The 21,284-nt window shown below is 47.7% G+C and overlaps 1 protein-coding gene across 6 annotated transcripts in view; it reads left to right on the top strand.

The window, feature by feature from the left end:
• RNF24 (ring finger protein 24) overlaps window positions 1-21,284 on the top strand; it is a 78,057-nt gene that overhangs the window by 26,852 nt on the left and 29,921 nt on the right. Inside the window, exon 2 of one of the 6 annotated variants that reach the window (XM_079991242.1) lies at window positions 18,755-18,883. The exons of 4 other annotated variants lie outside the window; for them this stretch is intronic. In XM_079991242.1, coding sequence (XP_079847368.1) covers window positions 18,807-18,883 — 77 coding nt within the window. In that variant the 5' untranslated portion in view covers window positions 18,755-18,806. Of the gene's footprint in view, window positions 1-18,754; window positions 18,884-21,284 lie in introns of those variants that run through there. One more of the 6 variants, XM_079991247.1, reaches the window with a different exon arrangement.

The raw sequence follows: 21,284 nt of genomic DNA, 5'->3' as shown, positions 1-21,284 counted from the left end.
CTTTGTGGCTGGCCTAGAAGCTCCTAACGAGACTTGCAAACTTGGGGATGAGTTCAATTGAAGATTGGTGTAGTGGTTAAGAGCGGTAGTCTGGGTGCTGCTGGGTGACATTGGGCTAGTCACACTTCTCTGAAGTCTCTCAGCCTCACTCACCTCAGAGAGTGTTTGTTGTGGGGGAAGGAAGGGAAAGGAGATTATTAGCCACTTTGAGACTCCTTTGGGTAGTGATAAAGCGGGATATCAAATCCAAACTCCTCCTCCTCCCTCCTCTAAAGTGATCCAAGTGCAGTGGTAGCTAAATTGCACAGCAGAACTTGGTGCTTTGGTGATGGCAGCTCCTCAGAGCTGCAGTGTTGCACCTGCAAAACACGGTTGCAATTTGTTTGTTTCGGTACTCCTGCTCCACTCGTGTGTAACGGTACCGAGAGAGAAATCTGGACGCACGCAGACAACTTTCAAGGCTCTTTTTGGAATTAACTGCTGAGAGAGATAACTTGGAAGTGAAAAAGCGCTTGCTATGAGCTGTTTTCCGTGAACGGCCTAAGTCTTTTATCTATCCTCTTGTGGTTTATGTCTTGATGGCTTATAAAGCAGCTGTTTCCAAAACATCTGATAGCTGAAGCACAATCCTCTGCAGCGCTGCATGAAAACATCACTCCTTGCAGCCAAAAGTTGTTTTATTTTTTAAATGTGTAACACTTGGCCCATCCCCTTGGAGTATCCTCTGTCTTAGGAAAGGAGTATGCAGCTGCTCATTACTAGTCTCCGATGAATGGCAGCGGCTGTCCACAGCCTCAGGCAGAGAACTCTTTCCAACATCGGCCACCAGATCTCTTTTAACTGGGGCTGTCGGGGAATGCACCTGGAGCTCTCAGCATGCCACATCCATGCTGTTCCACAGAACTGTGGCGTCTCCAAATTTCTGCACGAATCACTGATGTGGATATCCCTGCTGCTTAGAACAAGGCAAACCCAGGGCAGGAACTCATGCAGAGACGCAACAGCCAGTCTCCTCTGTGTGCATGCAATTCAGTGTGTGTGTCCTTGGTGCCTGTAAAAAGCATTAAGGCGAATTGTAGATCAAGCTAGGAAGTGGGAGACTGGAGCTGTGGAAGAAATTCCCCATGCAGTTTGCAGAGTTTGTAAAACCCTAGGCTGTTGTTTAGTCGTTTATTCGTGTCCGACTCTTCGTGACCCCATGGACCAGAGCACGCCAGGCACTCCTATCTTCCACTGCCTCCCGCAGTTTGGTCAAACTCATGTTTGTAGCTTCGAGAACACTGTCCAACCATCTCGTCCTCTGTCGTCCCCTTCTCCTTGTGCCCTCCATCTTTCCCAACATCAGGGTCTTTTCCAAGGAGTCTTCTCTTCTCATGAGGTGGCCAAAGTATTGGAACCTCAGCTTCAGGATCTGTCCTTCCCGTGAGCACTCAGGGCTGATTTCCTTCAGAATGGATCAGTTTGATCTTCTTGCAGTCCATGGGACTCTCAAGAGTCTCCTCCAGCACCAGAATTCAAAAGCATCAATTCTTCGGCGATCAGCCTTCTAGCTGCATCCTTAAAAGTCCCTTCTCAGAATAATGGATGCTCGGGGAAGACAGCCCAGCAGAGCTTCTGAATTGCCTATATCTGATCGCACGATGGCTACCTGGGACCTCCATCGTCAGAAAGAATGCCAGCCACTGGAGAACACCTGTGGCAGAGAGCTGTTGCCTTCATGCCTCGCTTGGGGGCTTCCCAACAGCATCTCTTTGCCCACGGTGCAAGCAGGATCAGACCTTGGGTCTGATGCAGCAGGGCCCTTCTTAAGTCCTGCCAAGCTTGCAGATCTGTGAGTGAAGCAACACCCCGTTTTCGTTGGGGCTGAAAACCCTGAATCATTTAATCGCGACTCTCTCCTGCCTCTTCTCCCATACCTCTCGAGACAGCATGCATGGAAGATATTGGGTGGCCTCCCACACAGGCGCTGAGCAAGATCCCAGACCTGGGTGCCTTCGGGCTGTAGACTTGCAACCGGATCGTCATGGAATGCCGAGTCCCTGCTGTGTTGCCAGGCACCCAGAACATTCTCTTGGCATGTTTTCTCCTAAGAACTCGCCTCTATGACGCTGGTGAGGTTCTCAAGCTACCCCATACTATGGCAGGAATTCACCTTGGGTGCATGCTTGTACATCTCCTCTTCTTCCCCTGCCTTCCTCATTTATTTAAGCCAGGCAGCTGCATGGGGATCCCAGAAGCTGTACTGCGGTGTGTGTTTGTTGCCAGTAATTTCAAAGCAGTGCAATAGGTCATTCACTGCCCTAACTGCTGCTATATGTCATGGGTCACATCTGATTTCCTCAAAATAAGCAGTCACGGAGTCTGTGCGTTGCCTGAGGTCAACACACACATTTCACAATGTCCACAACATCTCCTGTTCTGTATACAGTGGTACCTTGGTTGTCAAACGGCTTGGCTCCCAAACAAATTGGCTCCTGAACGGCGCAAACCCGGAAGTAAGTGTTCCAGTTTTGCGAACATTTTTTGGAAGCTGAACGTCTAACGCGGCTGCTGCCGCTTCCGATTGAGTGCAAGAAGCTCCTGCAATCAATTGGAAGCCGCGCCTTGGTTTTCAAACAGTTCCGGGAGTCCCAGAATTGATAAAGTTCAAGAACTAAGGTACCACTGTATAAACATCCAGACGGAGATTATTGCAGTCTTCCGCGGACTACTGCAGCCCTCCCAGGTGCAAAGTTAAGAGAGAAGCCTGTCTGAAATCCCTGTGAGTCAGTACATACAATGCACCAAGTTAGCATTAAGACCACTTCGTATGTTCCTGTTGTCTTCTTTATTGGAAGACGCCCAGAGTGGCTGGGGAGACTCAGCCAGATTGGTGGGGTACAAATAAATTATTATTATTATTATTATTATTATTATTATTATTATTGTCTCCAGCCACCAGCAGGGACTGATGGACTTTGGAGTCCAACGTCCCATAGAAGGAGCCCTGCAGGGTGATGAAAGGATAATTCTTTGGCTGTGGATTGTTACGCAGTAGGATCCTTTTGGCGCCGTTGATCATGGGAACGCTTCTGTGTGGCAGGCTAGCAGGGTGTGTGTGTTGTTTTGCTTTTTGGCTGCAAAGGCCTCTTTTTAAAAAAAAATGCTGGCAGAAGAATGAAGGCCTCTAATTCCTTATAATGAGATCAAGGGCTTAATGGCTTAAAATGCTTAGAAAATTGTGGAGATTATCTTAGCCCCCTCGCCCCCTCCCTTGTCAAATATGACAGTGCAGGGGTGTCCATGCAGACAAAAATCCCGTCTTGCAAATTCTGCTCACCGGCGGTGAGGCGGTTCCACCACCCTCAACCAGTGAGCGGAAAATAGCAAATTGTAATGGTACCCTCCACCCACTCAGTTATACACTGCGGAAGGATGCAAAGTCCTCTGGTGCTGCTAATAATGATAATGATGATGATGATGATAATAATAATAATAATAATAATAATAATAATAATAATTTATTTGTACCCCCCCCCCATCTGGCTGGGTTTCCCCAGCCACTCTGGGCAGCTTCCAGCAAAGATTAAAAATACATTAAAATGTCACACATTAAAAACCTCCCTGAACAGGGATGCCTTCAGATGTCTTCTAAATGTCAGGTGGTTGTTTATCTCTTCGACATCTGATGGGAGGGCGTTCCACAGGGCGGGCGCCACTACCGAGAAGGCCCTCTGCCTGGTTCCTGTAACTTGGCCTCTCGCAATGAGGGAACCGCCAGAAGGCCCTCAGCGTTGGACCTCAGTGTCCGGGCAGAACGATGTGGGTGGAGATGCTCCTTCAGGTATACTGGACCGAGGCTGTTTAGGGCTTTAGAGGTCAGCACCAACACTTTGAATTGTGCTTGGAAACATACTGGGAGCCAGTGTAGGTCTTTCAGGACCGGTGTTATGTGGTCTTGGCGGCTGCTCCCAGTCACCACTGTAGCTGCCGCATTCTGGATTAGTTATAGTTTCCAGGTCACCTTCAAAGGTAGGCCCATGTAGAGCGCATTGCAGTAGTCCAAGTGGGAGATAACCAGAGTATGCACCACTCTGGCGAGACAGTCTGCGGGCAGGTATGGTCTCATCCTGCATGCCAGGTGGAGCTGGTAGACAGCTGCCCTGGACACAGAATTGACCTGCACCTCCATGGACAGCTGTGAGTCCAGAATGACTCCCAGGCTGCACGCCTGGTCCTTCAGGGGCACAGTTACCCCATTCAGGACCAGGGAGTCCCCCACACCTGCCTTCCCCCCTGTCCCCCAAGAACAGTACTTCTGTCTTGTTAGCATTCAACCTCAATCCATTAGCCGCCATCCATCCTCCAACCCTGCCCAGGGCTTTGCTTTGGAAAGGGTTTGGAAGCCAGGTTGTGTGGTCTCGTCCATTCTTCCTGGATGCATCATGGACTGCAAACTGCAAACTCTTCTCTGTTGCAACTGCACAGGAAGCAAACATATGTTGTCACTGAATTGCGTAAACGGAGCACAGGCTCTTTAAGGGAGGCATAGAGAGTTGCAAGCCTTTAACGGGGGCGTGGCTTTTGTTCTCCTGTAAAGTTTATATGTCACTTTTCTGACAGTACCGGTCTCCAAGCTAGTTAACGATCAAGCAATCAAGTCTTTATTACGGTCATAGACCAGCATAAGTAGAGTGCGGTGCAATCATTTAAAATCTGTAAAACGTTTTGGAAAGCTAAAATTATTAAAACAGAAGGTATATATAAAAGACTAAAAGAATCTAAAAGAAGGGTTAGGAGCATTAAACAGAGGATGTGGAAGAGCATAAAAGGTAAGTATATAAAAGGCTATGGCTATCAATTCACAGAGCTCTCTGATATGAGTGTTCATTAAATCTGTTTCGTGGCACAGGTCATCAAAGGTAGTTAATGAAATATCAAAGCATAATCCAGATAGCAGGCTAAAGTTTATTGTATTCTGTTATAGGCCATCAAAACAGTTATGCGGGAGCACTTGGAAGAACCCTAAGAAGCAATAGTTAGCAGCAGTTAAAGGGGGGAAATTATTATTATTATTATTATTATTATTATTATTATTATAGCACCCTTTATCAAAAGGTCTCAGGGTGGTGTACAACATTAAGAACACATTTTACGGAGCAAAAAAATAAAAACATAAAACATAACAATAAAATTAATCACGATAACAGTCCCCCCCCCTCCAGCTTTAATGTACACATCAAATTAAATTACTCTTCCTTTTAATAGAAAAAGGACAGAAGTTGCCTGACATCATACATATACACACACACACACTGTGAAAGTATCAATTAGCTCTTTCTTGGGGGAGGAAATGTCTGAACTATTGAATCTGTAAGGGTTCCGCCCCCTTCTTGCTTTTTGTCTGAATTTTTCACTGCTGGAAAAGGATTTCTCAATCAAGATTTTGTGTTCCTCTTTGAGAAGCATGACTTGTATGCATGTCTCAAAAGGCAGAAGCTGGACTGCGTTGCGCCCAGAATGGAGATCTCCTGCGGTTTACTACAAAGGGCATCTGAGCAGGGAGAGAGTAAAAGGGAAAGTTCATGTGTGTGTTCAGTGACCGCACACGAGGATACTAACCGTTGTAAAACTCTTTTTCAGTAGGTCTTCCCTGAAGCTACCCACCTCCCCAGAGCTGGCTATGTCTCCTCCTCTTCTGGCTCTTTCCCAAGCAATCTGAGACTGCACCTGCTTGTTAATACTACTACTAGTAGTAGTAGTAGTAGTAGTAATTTATTTATTTATTTATTTACACCCCGCCCATCTGGCTGGGTTTCCCCAGACACTCTGGGTGGCTTCCAACTGAATATTAAAAACACAATACAACATTCAACATTAAAAACTTCCCTAAACAAGGCTGCCTTCAGATGTCTTTTGAAAGTAAGATAGTTGCTTATTTCCTTGACATCTGACAGGGCAGGCGGCACCACCAAGAAGGCCCTCTGCCTGGTTCCCTGTAACCTCTCTTCTCGCAGGGAAGGAACCGCCAGAAGGCCCTCAGAGCTGGACCTCAGTGTCCAGGCTGAACGATGGGGGTGGAGATGCTCTTTCAGGTATACAGGGCCGAGGCCGTTTAGGGCTTTCAAGGTCAACACCAACACTTTGAATTGTGCTTGGAAACATACTGGGAGCCAATGTAGGTCTTTCAGGACAGGTAAGGTCTCAGCCTGCATACCAGATGGAGCTGGTAGACAGCTGCCCTGGACACAGAAGACACAGAATTAACCTGCGCCTCCATGGACAGCTGAGTCCAAAATGACTCCCAGGCTGTGCACCTGGTCCTTCAGGGGCACAGTTACCCCATTCAGGACCAGGGAGTCCTCCATACCAGCCCTTCCCCCTGTCGCCCAAGTACAGTCCTTCTGTCTTGTCAGGATTCACCCTCAATCTGTTAGCCGCCATCCATCCTCCCACCGCCTCCAGACACTCACACAGGACCTTCACTGCCCTCACTGGTTCTAATTTAAAAGAGAGGTAGAGCTTTTGCTGCTCCCATTTCATGCCTCTCCGGGTTCTTGGAAACCAGGGGAAGAGGAGACCTTGTCGCGGCAGGATGGGGAGACAGCCGTGCCTCTTCACCACCTTTGGCCTCCCCCATGCCCCTCTCCTGCTTCGACTTCTGCCTCTGCTTTTGGAGTTATTAGCAAAAACATCTCCATGGATTTGGTTGAGCATCAGGCCTAAGGAGCAGAGTGGTCTTACTCCATGAAAATCAGTTGCCGAGACTGAAATTCTAGACACCTGCTCACACCTGTCCCGTCCTCTCCAGAGCTTTCCCCAAGCAATCGGAGACTGCGCCTTCATGCAGACAACCTCTCATCCGCCCTTTTCATGCCTCTTCTGGTTCTGGGAGAGAAGTGGAGAAGGGAGCTAATTGCAGCAGGATGGGGGGACACCACTCCTCTGCATCCAACCAGTCCATTACATCCCATCGCCCCCCAGCCAGCATGACAAGCAGTCACAGATGCAGGAAGTTGTAGCCCCACAAGATCTGGAGGGTGCCATGTTGGACCATCCTTGGTGTACCCAGTGCAGAACTAGTTGGGCCATTGGTCTGCTGTGGAATAAGACAACTTTCCTGTGTTTACCACTGATCTCTGGCGGCAGTCTCACCTGGCGCCCTTGAGATGTTTTGCGCTATAATTCCCACCAACCAGGAGGAGTTGTAGCCAGAAACATCTCCAGGATGGCAAAAGCTGCTCTGGTGCAGCTAGGGTGTGAACGTGTAAAAGCGAAGATTATTGTGGAGATTGTGTGTACTCTCCTAAACTTCCCCATCAAAATGCAGAATCTTGCTGGCTAGCGAAGGGGGGGAGGCGGGAATCAAACCTGCCTGTCTTGTTTGATTTTTATTCTGAGTGTCGTAATCTTGGCTCTGACTCCGCAGCTAGGTGTTTCTCATTGGCAGAGGAAGGAAAACCATTCCTGCTGCCCAGGATTTTCTAGACATGTGGCGTGTGGGGTTTTCGAAATGATACGTAACAATGAAGGAGTCACGTTTTCAAACATGCAGTGTTCCCTTTTGTAGACAGGCTTGTGCAAAGTCATCTGTAACCCTGCCAACAATAGCTACCGTGACAGTATTTTTAGCAAGCTTGTTCCACGAGTTCGGTTTACAATGTCAAATATGTCAGTCTTACTGAAGCTGAGATGCCTCTCTGATTCAAGGCAACTCTTTTGTTATTTATATATCTATAATAAAAGTGGGGGTGCGGGTGGCGCTGTGTTCTAAACCACAGAGCCTAGGGCTTGCCGATCGGAAGGTCGGCGGTTCAAATCCCCGCGACGGAGTGAGCTCCTGTTGCTTGGTCCCTGCTCCTGCCAACCTAGCAGTTCGAAAGCACGTCAAAGTGCAAGTAGAAAAATAGGTACTGCTCCGGCGGGAAGGTAAACGGCGTTTCCGTGCGCTGCTCTGGTTTCGCCAGTAGCGGCTTAGTCATGCTGGCCACATGACCCGGGAAAACTGTCTGCAGACAAACGTCTGCTTCCTCGCCCAGTAAAGCGAGATGAGCACCGCAACCCCAGAGTTGTTCGCGACTGGACTTAATTGTCAGGGGTCCTTTATCTTTAACTTATAATAAAAGTAGCTAAGCTTGTTCATAAAAGAAAAAGGAAACTCCCAAATCCTGAAAGACCTACATTGGCTCCCAGTATGTTTCCGAGCACAATTCAAAGTGCTGGTGTTGACCTTTAAAGCCCTAAGTGGCCTCGGCACAGGATACTGGAAAGAGCATCTCCAACCCCCTTGTTCAGCCCGGACACTGAGGTCCAGCGCCGAGGGCCTTCAGGCGGTTCCCTCTTTGCAAGAAGCAAAGCTACAGGGAACCAGACAGAGGGCCTTCTTGGTAGTGGCGCCTGCCCTGTGGAACGCCCTCCCATCAGATGTCAAAGAGATAAACAACTACCTGACATTTAGAAGACATCTGAAGGCAGCCTTGTTTAGGGAAGTTTCTAATGTGTGACATTTTAATGTATTTTTAATCTCTGTTGGAAGCTGCCCAGAGTGGCTAGGGAAACCCAGACAGATGGGCGGGGTACAAATAATAAATTATTATAATATTATTATTATCATTATGGTTGGGCAACACCTGTCTAAGCAAAAAGTCGCAGAATAGAATCGCAGAATCATAGAATTGTTTAGTTGGAAAGGGACTCCTAGAGTCATATATTCCAACCCCCTGCAGTGCAGGAATCTCAACTACAACGGGGTTCCTCTCTAAACTTTGACCGTTACAGTAAAGAACTGTTCCACAGTAGATGGACCTTCATTGGAGCTTATATGAGAAAATAAAATATTAAGCACAACATTAAAAAGAAAAAAGAAAAGTGCAAAAATTAGACTGGTCACTGCAGGCGTGAAGTCTCCATATAGATTCTTCTCCAAGTTGGAGACTGCAGACAGAATTAGGCCTCTGGCCGATGCTGCAAGTATCAGGTTGCCCCTAGAATTCTTGGATCAAGAAGCAATGGCTGATCCCCGTTTCTGAAAATATAAAGGCTGGCTGTGTCCCAGAACCTTGCATGTAACTCGAGACCTTCAGCGCCAGAGAGTAATAATTCAGTCGGCGCTCTCTCCCTCTTAGAACTCGGTGTTTATTAATTGTTTTGATGCTGCTTCGTTTTCCGAAATACACACAGCAGCACGAGGACCAGGGGTGGGCTTGTCACCTGAGAGCGATCGCTAATTGACTCTGAGGGCTGCCCCCCATTTCTGTCCTCATTGAGTGTTGTCAGCCTGGGAAGTGGGGGACGCCAAAACTTGCGGCAAGGCGCTTTTTCAGCGGCGTTGGTTTCTGTCCGTCGTCTTCTCGTTATTCCCGTCAAATCAAAGCACAAGTCTGTCAAACTATTATTACAACAAAAGAGAAGGCCCAAGAGATCATGGAAATGACGCACTGCAGAAGTAATGATAGCTCCTGAAGTGAATGAAGACCTGGTTTCAAACACCTCAAGGGACATCGATTAGCCATCCTGGTCAAGTTCTGCACTCAGGAAAGATTCTGCACCTTGTGTCGATTCTTCGTCATCTGTGCTGTGCTGCGTTTGCCATTGTGTATTATTGTCATCTGTGTAATTCTCTTTGGCTTTGTTTAGTCACGGCAAAATGCTCTGGAAGGTGCTGGCATCTCGCCCCCGACCTCTGAAAGTCACCAGCCGCTTCTTAAATTGCACCGGACATTCCCCACGCATTCTTCATGCGTTATCTGCGCTACCGTAAGAGTTAGGGACTTCCTATTTGAAACAAAGCAGGGTTGCCAGGAAGCCATATTTTTGTGCGTCACAAAGCCTTCGGTGTTCTTTCTGCAGTTCCTCGGAATCACAACACACCTCTGGGGACACATCTGGCCTTCCTTCGCTGTAATGGGTACAGCGCTTAGTGGTTGGGGCAGGTTTCCTCTTTCGTTTTCCTCTTCTTCTTTTTTTGCATTCTACATTAGAGGGAACAGCTGCTCAGATACAGTCTCAGGAAAGGGAGGGCTGGTTCCACAAGCCCTTAAACGTAAGGACATCAGAAGAGCCCACTGGATCAGGCCTGTGGCTCTCTCTTCCTGTGGTTTCCAGAAAGTGATATTCAGAAGCGTTACTGCGTCCGACCGCAATGGCAGAGCGTAGCCACTTGGCTAGGAGCCATTGGTAGCCGTCCCCATCTCCATTAAATTGTCCAGTCCTCTTTTAAAGCCTTCCCAGTTGTTGGCCGTCGCTGCCTCCAGCAGCAGGGAGTTCCTTAGTATTTACAGGACCGCCTCTCCTGGTCTGCCCCACAGAGGACCTTAAGGTCCATGAATAATCATAGTTTAGAGGTCCTGGGCCCTAAGGAAATCAGACTATCCTCCACCAGGGCCAGGGCCTTCTCAGTGATGGCTCCAACCCTGTGGAATGCTCCGTCCCATGAGACCAGGGCCCTGCAGGATTTAATTTCCTTCTGCAGGGCCTGTAAGACAGAGCTATTCCGCCTGGCTTTCAATCTGAACTTAGCCTGATCTTTTATTCCCCTTCTTTCCTTCCCTCTCCCCTTTTTATGAAGATTACCCGCTCTGGGATCCCACAGCTAATTTCCCCCTGATCTCCTTGCTGGCCCAAATAGGACTAATTTAGCCAGCTAGCCCTTGTGATCATCCAATGTTTATTGGGTGGATTTTCCCCCTAAATTGATTTTTGAATTGTGAATTTATTGTTATTCACGGTTTTATACTGTATTTTAAGCTGTTTTTTGTTGTTTTTTGTTGCATCAATTTGTTGTTAGCTGCCCTGAGCCCGGTTTTCTAGGGCGGGGTATAAATAAATTTATTATTATTATTATTATTATTATTATTAGTTTAACCATATACTGTGTGTAGTATTTTCTTTTCTCCATCCGGAACCACCCGAACCTTGGATGCCCACAAGTTGCAGTGTTGCAGACTACATCCATCTTCATTGCGGGGAAAAGTACTTCTATTTTTCCCTGTCAGCTGTAGCAATTGATTTTTTCATGCGGCACCAACTTGCCTTCCCCTCTGTATCTGCCCTGTCAGCTGCAGCGGCTTCTACTTCTCTGGTTTTTCTGCTCTTTAAAATACAGGTGAATATTTAAAGGGGGGGGATGGGAAGGTAAGCCAGCTGTTTTTAATGTGTGTTTGTTGTAGAAGCAAATCCAAACATCTTCCTACGTGCATATCTAAGCTGGAAAGGCTGCCAGTTTGTTTCCTGTGTAAGTTAATATTTTTCTCCTTGGGTCAACATTCGTCGTGTCTAAAATGAGGTGGGACAAGGAGGAAAAACATTGATGTGAAACATAATCTAGTTACTTGAAAAGAGGAGTTAATGTTTGGACTGTGGGTCAGTTTTGCTCCCTTGAGGGACCATCTCTCACTCTTATTTTAGTTCCCTCAACGGTATCCACCTTTCCTGTGTCATCAGCGGCATAACCCAGAGGTTTTCCAGATGTTGCCACGCTACAATTCCCATCACCCCTGATGGATGTCAGAGTCCAAGATTTTGTGGAAGGTCACTACCTCCCCATCCCTGGCACAGCCATTTCGTCCTTTCTCCCAACTATAATCAGAATAAAAAGCATGCATTTGTGTACATTCAATCCTTACAGCATTTATTTTCCCCTCTCCTTGTTGTCTCACCCAGGGCTTTCCCAAACTTGGGTCTCCAGCTGTTTTTGGACTACAACTCCCGTCATCCCTGGCTAGCAGGACCAGGGATGGTCAGGAATGATGGGAGTTGTAGTCCAAAAACAGACGTAAGTTTGAGACACCCTGGTCTAGCATGTTGGCCGGCTTAATGCATACAGTCAAACCTCGGGTGTTGGACGTAATCCGTTCCGGAAGCCCATTCGGCTTCCGAAATGTTCAGCAACTGAGGCGTGACTTCCGATTGGCTGCAGGAGCTTCCTGTGCGCAAGCGGAAGCCGCATCAGACATTCGGCTTCCGAAAACCGGAGCATTTACTTCCGGGTTTTCGGCCTTCAGGAGCCGAAACGTTCCAAAACAGAGGTGTTCGGGAACCGAGGTTTGACTGTGACTCTAATCCACGGTTTGTCCTACAGATGATCAAATAAACCATGGCTCACCTTCTCCAAAGTTTTGTTTTGTTGCTGCTCATGCCTTTGTAGTCAGGAGAGCATCCAAGCTGAGTTAGCCAAACAAACCATAGTTAAGGAAGGATGCTGTGTGTGCACATAATGCCAAGCCATAGTTAAAACTAGCCAAGGTTCCTAGTTCAGCCACTGGGGAGGGTTTTCTCATAACACCAAGCCATTGTTTAATAAACCAAGCCGTTTCTAGACTGCAGAGTCTTTTGAGACCAGTCCCTCTCTCTCAGATGAGGTTACTTCATACCGTTCCCCCATACGCTGCTGACCCTGTAGAAAGAACAGCAAGTCTTCTTGGTTTCATTCGTCTTCCTGTATGTTATATAATCTCCTGTCAGTTCCAAGGATGAGCAGAAGTGATTCTAGCAGTTTAAAATCAATACTCCCATCCCTTTGTACGAAGAGACCCAAATTAATTTGTTCGGTTCCTCCCACACCGAAGAGGGTGTACCAAGGAAATTGCAAATTACGTAAGCCCCCAGCTTGCAAGAGTGGTGACCTTCTGCGGATCACGCAGAGCAAGCGGGAAGTTTTCCTTGCCCGGTATTAAGTATTCCTGTCAATCCTGACTTCTTCTGAATGGCACAAGCGGTGCCGTTCCCCAGCAGGCCTGCGATAAATGAAAGCAAAACACTGGATATGACTGTTTGATCTCTTCCTTTCCCACCAATCGCCAGAAAACAAAGAAAGGGAAAAGTGAAACCTTCAAGGGACAGAGTGGGAGAGGAGTAGAGTCAGAGTTTGTTGATTCCGCTCCACATTGCAAAGCTAGAATGCATGATTAAATACCTTTTCCTGGGCAGATGGAACATTTACCCTTGGTAATGGCAGAGCATGGCTTCAAATCCTGCTTTCTGACCAATTCTGAACTATGGTTCAGGTCCTGGGTGGTTCGTGGGCCAACTGTGGCCCTCCAGGCATTCCTATCTGGCCCCCAGGGCTCTCTGCAGGCCACACCCCTCGCCAGCCCTGCCTCTCACTCTTGAGTTTCTTTTTCCTGTCTGGAACATGCCTTCAAACTCTTACTAATAGCTCTTCTGTAAAACACAAGACTCTTATCCTAAGGGCCGTGGATTTGAAACCTACATTGGGTGAAAGATTTCTGCATTGCAGGAGGGTTGGACTAGATGACCCTGTGGTCCCTTCCAACTTTGCAATTCTGTGATTCCTTGTGTGGAGAGGGGTGTTTATAGGAACTAGCCTATTGCTGTTGCTGGCATCCATCCATCTCAAGAGACAATGGGGTGAGCTTCAAGGGGTGAAATCGAATTACAGTCATACCTCGAGTTACAGACACTTCAGCTTGCGTTTTTTCGGGTTATGGACCCGCCGAAACCTGGAAGTACCAGAACAGGTTATTTCTGGGTTTCGGCAGAAGTGCTGAATCGCTACCTGTGCATGCGCAGACGTGCCGCTGTGGGTTGCGAACATGCATCCCGCACGGATCACGTTTGCAACCCGAGTGTCCACTGTACAGTGGTACCTCAGGATGCGAACGGGATCCGTTCTGGAACCCCGTTCGCATCCTGAAGCAAATGCAACCTGCACGTGCGCGGGTTGCGGCTCGCCGCTTCTACGCATGCCCATCATGTCATTTTAACCGTCTGCACATGCGCAAGCGGCGAAACCCGGAAGTAACGTGCTCTGTTACTTCTGGGTAGCCATGGAGCGCAACCCGAAAGTGCTCATCCTGAAGCATATTCAACCCGAGGTATGACTATACTTCATTAACAGCACCGAAGTGACTTCCCCGGGGTGCAAGCCTGGGCAGTGTACATGGAAATCCCGGGCTGCCCAGAAGACAAGGCCCCCCTCTCAGCCTCACTGACTGGGTCCAAAGGAAAGCAGAGCAATGCATTTGACACCAGGAGTTGCTGGAAGGAGACGTACAAGGCGCCATCCAACCGCCTTAGGGACTCCAGATTTGTGTAGGGCTTACTCCTCAGCCTTTTCTTCTCCTGAAGATGTCCTTCAAGGCAGCTGAGGTTTAGGGTGGGAGTTTTCCTTCACCTAGATGGGCTACCTCCCCAAGTTGGTAGTTCCCCATCTGCCCCTCACTTCTTTCTATGGGATATGCAGAAACCGCCTTCTTGACCAATGGACCCATTCTTGGTCTCATCTAGTCAACCCCCCAGGACCCTGTCTTTGCATGCAGGTGAATTCCCTAGCTCGCCAAGGGTTTGAGACCCATCAGCTACCCTCACCTGGTTTAGCTGGCCAGTCAAAGCCGTTCCGTAGGTGTGGCTGCTGTGTCATGCTGGCAGCTTCCAGGAGCCACAGGTGAGAGCTGAGTGCAGGGTGGGCATCAAAGTCAGACAAACTACCCCAGAAGGCGCATGATGTGCCCGTCACCAGAGTTGCTACCCCACCTCTAACACCCTTTATTCCCCACTGTACAGTAGCCTGCTGTACAAAGGTAGAATTAAGACCTGTGGCTCCACCCACTTTTCCTCTGGCCCCGCCCACTCTTGGCATGTGGCCCCCAGAGAATTGCCCAGAAAGGGAATGTGGCCCGTGGATATTGCAGGGGGTTGGACTAGATACCTCTTGGGGTCCCTTCCAATTCTACGATTCTAACTGAAAAGAGCTCTCCATCCCTGGTTTAGGTATTCAGGCATAGCCCTCAACCGTTACGGAAAACAAACCACCGTTAAGCATTACATCTCTTTGATTTTCAAGATCCATATTAGTTTATTGTGTAAATAATGGCCATTACGACCGCACTTGGGTCACAGGCGGTTTCAGCAGCGTTTAAACAGACAAACATATTCAAATTCACTCTTATTCCGGGAAAGTGCATCTCTATGTTTTTTCACTGCCACGGTGAAGCTGACCGCTTGCATGCAGTCAGTTGTTCTTGAATAGTCCGTTTTATTTTCATCACCGGCTCTTCAGCTTGCATTGCCTGAGCAAATAAATCAAGTAGGAATTTATTTGTAGATAAAGCATGTTTAGAGCTGTTCAAGGAAGAGGTATTCCATCACTAGTACCCAAACTTTTTTCCTCCACGGACCACTTGGAAATTGCTAAGGGTCTCTTAAAGGGACCACTTAAAGGGATTTTTTTGTAATGCACCGCTGTGCTAGGTGCTGTGGGATTTTTAATTGTATTTCTGTTGCTTTTATTATATATTGCATTACCGTTCAACTTCCACAGAATTCAGATTGTAATACGATAAATACTGCAAAGAGGAGCAATAAAAATACCCCTAACAATGTGAATATTTGTTGCAATGGATGTGCCGTTTTCAACCACGAAGCATGTGGAAACAGTGTGGCTATTCCTGGCCCAGATGATTCAGCATTTCTGTCCCATGGAAGTGAAGCAGTGTGCTGCAGTGGTTAGAGTATCAGACTAGGACCAGGGAGACTCAGGTTCAAATCCTACTCTGCGATCTTACTCTTACTCTTACTCTCACTGGGCGATAATGGACCAAAGACTATCTCTCATTCTAACCTACCTCAGCGGGGTTGTTGTAAGAATAAAAGGGGAAATGTGTGGTATCCTTGGGGGAAAGGGGAGATTCAAGTTTGTAGTCTCTGTTTCAGAAGGGTCTTTTTGTAATGTCTGAAATATTGAAACTTTTGAACCATTAAGGCTTGTTGCACAGAGATAAGCAACGCAACCCTAACTTTGTCTGCTCAAAAGTTAAGTCTTACAGAATTCAGTGGGGCTTACTCCCATAGAAGTGGGTCTGGGATTGCACCTCTCAGCATTGAAATAGCTTTCCAAAATGTCTAATAATGTGCAAAAAAAAAAAAAAAAAGGCAGTGAAGCCTGGCTCTGTTCCATTTCTTACTCAGTATTTTTTATTTATTTATGATTAATTAAGAGCTGTTTGTAACTTTCTAACAAAATTCATGACACAAATATCCTGTAGAGCATAAACATTTCCTCTATTTTGGTGACTCCTATATGCTCCTGTAACTTCGCTTCTCTGCCGCTGAGACCACGTAACACAGGTCCTGAAAGACCTACTTTGGCTCCCAGTATGTTTCCGAGCACAATTAAAAGTGTTGGTGCTGACCTTTAAAGCCCTAAACGGCCTCAGCCCTGTATACCTGAAGGAGCGTCTTCACCCCCATCATTCAGCCCGGACACTGAGGTCCAGCGCCAAGGGCCTTCTGGCGGTTCCCTCACTGCAGGAAGCGAAGTTACGGGGAACCAGGCAGAGGGCCTTCTCGGTAGTGGCACCTGCCCTGTGGAACGCCCTCCCACCAGATGTCAAAGAGAAAAACAACTACCAGACTTTTAGAAGGCATCTGAAGGCAGCCCTGTTTAGGGAAGTTTTTAATGTTTGATGTTTTATTGTGTTTTTAATATTCTTTTGGGAGCCGCCCAGAGTGGCTGGGGAAACCCAGCCAGATGGGTGGCGTATAAATAATAAATTGTTGTTGTTGTTGTTGTTGTTGTTGTTGTTATAGTGACATCATAGTGCTTTAAATGCACCGCGTGACTGTGGCCTTAAATTGATCAGCTGTTGGGTTTGCTGTGCGTGCATTTTGGGAGGTGTTGGAGGTAGATGAACGCAAACGCAGAGCGTGATGCAAACCCAGCTTCCAACATGGCCAAAGTTGCCCTGGAGATAGCCTTTTGGTGAACTTGTCATTCAGAGGTTTGGGGTGGAGATGGTCGTGCCCTGCCTGCGCAGGACATTGGTCAATGCGTCCCCTCCCTCCCTCCTCCTCTCTCCCCCTCGCTATTTGCATTTCGTCAGTGCGGCCGGACAGTGTTGCAACTTTTACAGCGCCGTTTCCAAATCGGCCAGCTGATAAATGGGTAACTTTTCTGTCCTGGTTGCATAGTCTCTCCTCCTGATCATGAGTGGTCAAGGCAGGAAGGGGGGCGGGGAGGGGACAAAGAAGGACCACACACAGGCCAAGTGTGTTTTAATGCAGTTGGCTAAGCAGTCGGCTCCTTACCTCTCTCGCCCTGATCTGGCCACTGTGATCCACGCGATGGTCGCCTCCAGACTTGATTGTTCTAACTCGCTCTATGTGGGGCTGCCCTTGAGACTGACCCAGAAACTCCAGCGGGTGCAGAATGCTGCGGAGAGACTCCTTACAGGGTCCTCGCCGCAGGATCACATTCACCCGGTGCTATACCAGCTGCACTAGCTCCCGTGGAGTACAGAATCAGGTTTAAGGTGCTGGTTTTAACCTTTAAAGCCCCATACAGTGGTACCTCGGGTTACAGATGCTTCAGGTTACAGACGCTTCAGGTTACAGACTCTGCTAACCCAGAAATAGTACCTCGGGTTAAGAACTTTGCTTCAGGATGAGAACAGAAATCGCACAGCGGCTGCATGGTGGCAGCGGGAGGCCCCATTAGCCAAAGTGGTGCCTCAGGTTAAGAACAGTTTCAGGTTAAGAACGGACCTCTGGAACGAATTAAGTTCTTAACCAGAGGTACCAATGTAGGGCCTAGGACCCTCGTACCTACTGGACCGCCTCTCCTGGGATGTCCCACGGAGGACCTTACGATCTTCAAAGAAAAACATCTTGGAGGTCCCAGGCCACAGGGACGTTAGGCTGGCCTCAACCAGAGCCAGGGCTTTTTCGGCCGTGGCCCCGATTCAGTGGACCGCTCTGCCACAAGAGACTAGGGTCCTGCGGGACTTGACATCTTTCCGCAGGGCCTGCAAGACAGAGCTGTTCCACCAGGCCTTTGGCCAGGGCACAGCCTGACCCCCTCCTTCTGTAATCCTCACAGAACTCTAGCCCAATGGTTGCCATTAATTTGATTCTGAATTGATTTTAGAATTAATTGATTTTAGAATGCTGTGTTACTTTTATTGTTGTTAGCCGATCTGAGCCTGGCTTCGGCTGGGGAGGGCGGGATATAAATAAATTATTATTATTATTATTATTATTATTATTATTATTATTATTATTATCTCAGATTTATAAGCTAGGTGCCAAACAGCTCTTTAAACCAGGCTTACAGTCACCAAAATGCCTAGTCGCCATTTGGGGGCCAGGCCGATCTCAAGTTATATTTTTCATTCTGGCTTTTGGCTTCTAAAATTCATTTAACTGGACACTGAGTGAAGAAGCTCTCCCTTTGTCCGTCTTCCGTCGTTTCCCTCGGTTCTTGCCGGCACTGCGTTTTGCGAAACCACGCTGAGAATCTCTCATCTTGCTTCCCTCTGAGGGAGAGAATAGGATCCGGGTCTTGGCATCGACCAGTGGGAACATAACGTAGCATCTTGGGATGATCGAGGATTAGATATTATTAGCTCTGTTCTGGGCAGCCGTTTCGCCCTGGCAGAAATCCCATACATGAACCCCATGTTGAAACCTCATGTTGTTGCCGTGTTGCCTTTTTAACCGGGGAGTCTCCCAAACCCCCACTGAAAACCTAAAAATTATATCCTAGGACGTGAGCCGACTTAAAGCCTCTCTGCTGCCTCTCCTCCCATACACCCCTTTTGCTCAAGTTAAAAAATAGTTACTTAGAAATTGCTACCAGCTGGATCTAAGCCTCTCTGAACTTTCCCCTTCTTCTTTAAATAACGTTTGTGGTGTATTCTTGGCCAGCGTTTTGACATTTCATGGAACCAACAAATCTCTCTCTCTCTCTCTCCCTCTCCCTCTCTCTCTCTGTCGCACACCGACACACAACACATGCACAATTATTTCCTTTTCACAGAACTGTAGAGTTGGAAGGGACCGCGAGGGTCATCGAGTCCAACCCCCCTGCAATGCAAGAATCTTTTGACCTAGGTGAGACTCGAACCCATGACCCTCACATTACAAGTCTCAAGCCGGTTCAAACGAGGTACATTTCATCTCTGATTTTCCTTAGACTTTCCTTAGTTTATTTCTTATCTTTTCCTTCTCCCGTAATTCTTTTGGGTTTTGAGACACTCTCTCTGCCCGGTGCTAAAAACCTGAGGAAATCCTACATGGAAAACTGTGCTTCCCTGTGCGCAACAGCTGTTCCTTTCCAGTTTTTTGCAAAAACAAAGGGTGGTATTCAGCTAACTTGTATTCAGAGAAGACCCATCGAAATCAATGGACCTAACTTGTTCATTCCTTTCAATTGGCCTATTCTGAATTCTAAAAACTTAGTCAAATACCACCCAAACTGTTTAGGCAGCTGGGGAGGGGGCACTTTGCTGAAGATGGGTCACTGCACCGATCCTGCGTCGTCGTTTTGTTTTCTAAAGGGATAGCCATGTTAATCTGTGACAGCGAAACAAACCCAGAGTCCTGTAACACTTTTAAAGATTAATTTGTTACGCCTTCAGCTTTTCTGGAGTAGAGTCTTGCCTCCTCTAAGGAACATCCCTCCTTCATTTGCAGGTTTCTATATTCACCGAGGAATGTTATTTTTAATGTTTTAGCTAAAGGTAGGGTCTGTCTTTACTCTCCCCCAGGGCTGAGAATGGGAAATGTGGTTGGAATTTGGCTGGGGATTTTTTTGTGGCGTAGTGGTTTTCTTTCCTATGTGTCCGTGATTTGCTTTCCTTCAGGTGGGCAGGCTTGCTTTTGCATGTATTTAATTCGCTTCTGCTTTTTCTTCTGGAGGAGAAGAAGAGTTTGGATTTGATATCCCGCTTTATCACTAGCCTAAGGAGTCTCAAAGCAGCTAACATTCTCCTTTTCCTTCCTCCCCCATAACAAACACTCTGTGAGGTGAGTGGGGCTGAGAGACTTCAGAGGTGTAACTGGCCCAAGGTCACCCAGCAGCTGCATGTGGGGGAGCGGGGAATCTAACCCGGTTCACCAGATTACGAATGCACCGCTCTTAACCACTACACCACACTGGCTCTCTGGTGGTCCTACAGTAGCCAGAGCCAGACCAACGCTGGGCTCCCAACTCCCATCATCCAGAATGGCCAATGGTTTGGGATGATGGGAGCTGTAGTCCAACTAGATATTGAAGAGTGTCATGTTGTCCACCCCTAATGTAGATCTAACATGGGATACTAAATGGCAGAGAAGCAGGCATGCAGACATTAACGGGTGTTTTCAAGCGTTTTGATCCAACCGCTAGGTTCTGAGGTTGATGTTGCCTCCTTTCCCAGGAAGGTACCAGTTCCTCTGGTTTGGGCTAAGCAGATGCATGTGAATTTTGAAATACAGACGGTGTTTTGCCCAAGCCTGCATAGAATTTGGCCCCACCGTTAGCCTGACAAAGACCTCCATCAGGACATCTCCGGCCTTCCATGCATCAGCATTGTTGACCACACGCTTGAGGTAGTCAATGATTTTCTCTTCATCTCCATGGATGCTGAGCTGGACAAGCAGATTGGCAAGGCAGCGACGGCTCGCATCTCCAAAAGGACATGGGAGAATGCGATGCTAACGTCCAATTCCAAGATAAAGGTCTACCAGGTTTACATGTTGAGCATGCAGCTTTATGGAAGTGAGTTGTGGGCAGATTAGAACTGTCAGGAGCAACCGGCAGCACAGAGACCCCAGTAAAGATGTGCTCTCCCAAGTCCAGCATGTTCACACTTCTGTCTCAGCGACATCTGCGCTGGCTTGGTCATGTCTGCAGAATAGAAGATGGCAGGATCCTGAAGGATGGGCTCTTATGGGGAGCTGGCTTCAGGCACCAGGCCCGTTGGCATACCGACTCTGTGTTTCAAAGATGTCTGCAAACATGGCAACATGGCTAGCAACAACAGCCATGTGAGAATCCCTTGTGCGGTGCCTGGAGGCAGAGAGTCAAGTCGGGCAGTGACCAGAGGAGGAATGACCACAGGGAGGAGTGCAGAGAGAATGAACTCCCTGGTGCATCTGCAGCGACACAACTGGTCGCCTTTGTCTGCCCCAGCTGCAACAAAACATGTCTGGTCTCTACAGCCACAGCAGGCGCTGCAAGTTCCAACAGTTTGACTTCACCCCCAAAGGCGCACTCAGAGGTTGTCTCCTGAGACAGTCAGATGCCAATCAGAAGGTGGCTGACACTCAGTTGTCAGGTATCTTTTTAGCATAATAAGCTAAGTTTCCAGGGTTCAGCGCTGACCACGATGGAACCTCAAGCCGGATTTTTGAAAGCAACTGCAGGAAATCAATGTTAGGGCTGTGTGTATCCCAAACATTCGCCCCGGGCATCCCCGACTCTGTTGTTGTCTCTCTGTGTTGTGGTTCAAGCAATATGGCTTTCAGTATTTCTTACTTCTTCCGGTCTTGCACCCTGCTGTAATTTTCCTCTCTGCCACTGCTGA

Source organism: Podarcis cretensis (assembly GCF_951804945.1).
Source record: "Podarcis cretensis genome assembly, chromosome: 9".
Lineage (NCBI taxonomy): Eukaryota > Metazoa > Chordata > Lepidosauria > Squamata > Lacertidae > Podarcis > Podarcis cretensis.
The sequence above is the reverse complement of the archived record's forward strand: the minus strand, read 5'-3'. Positions and strand labels throughout refer to the sequence as shown.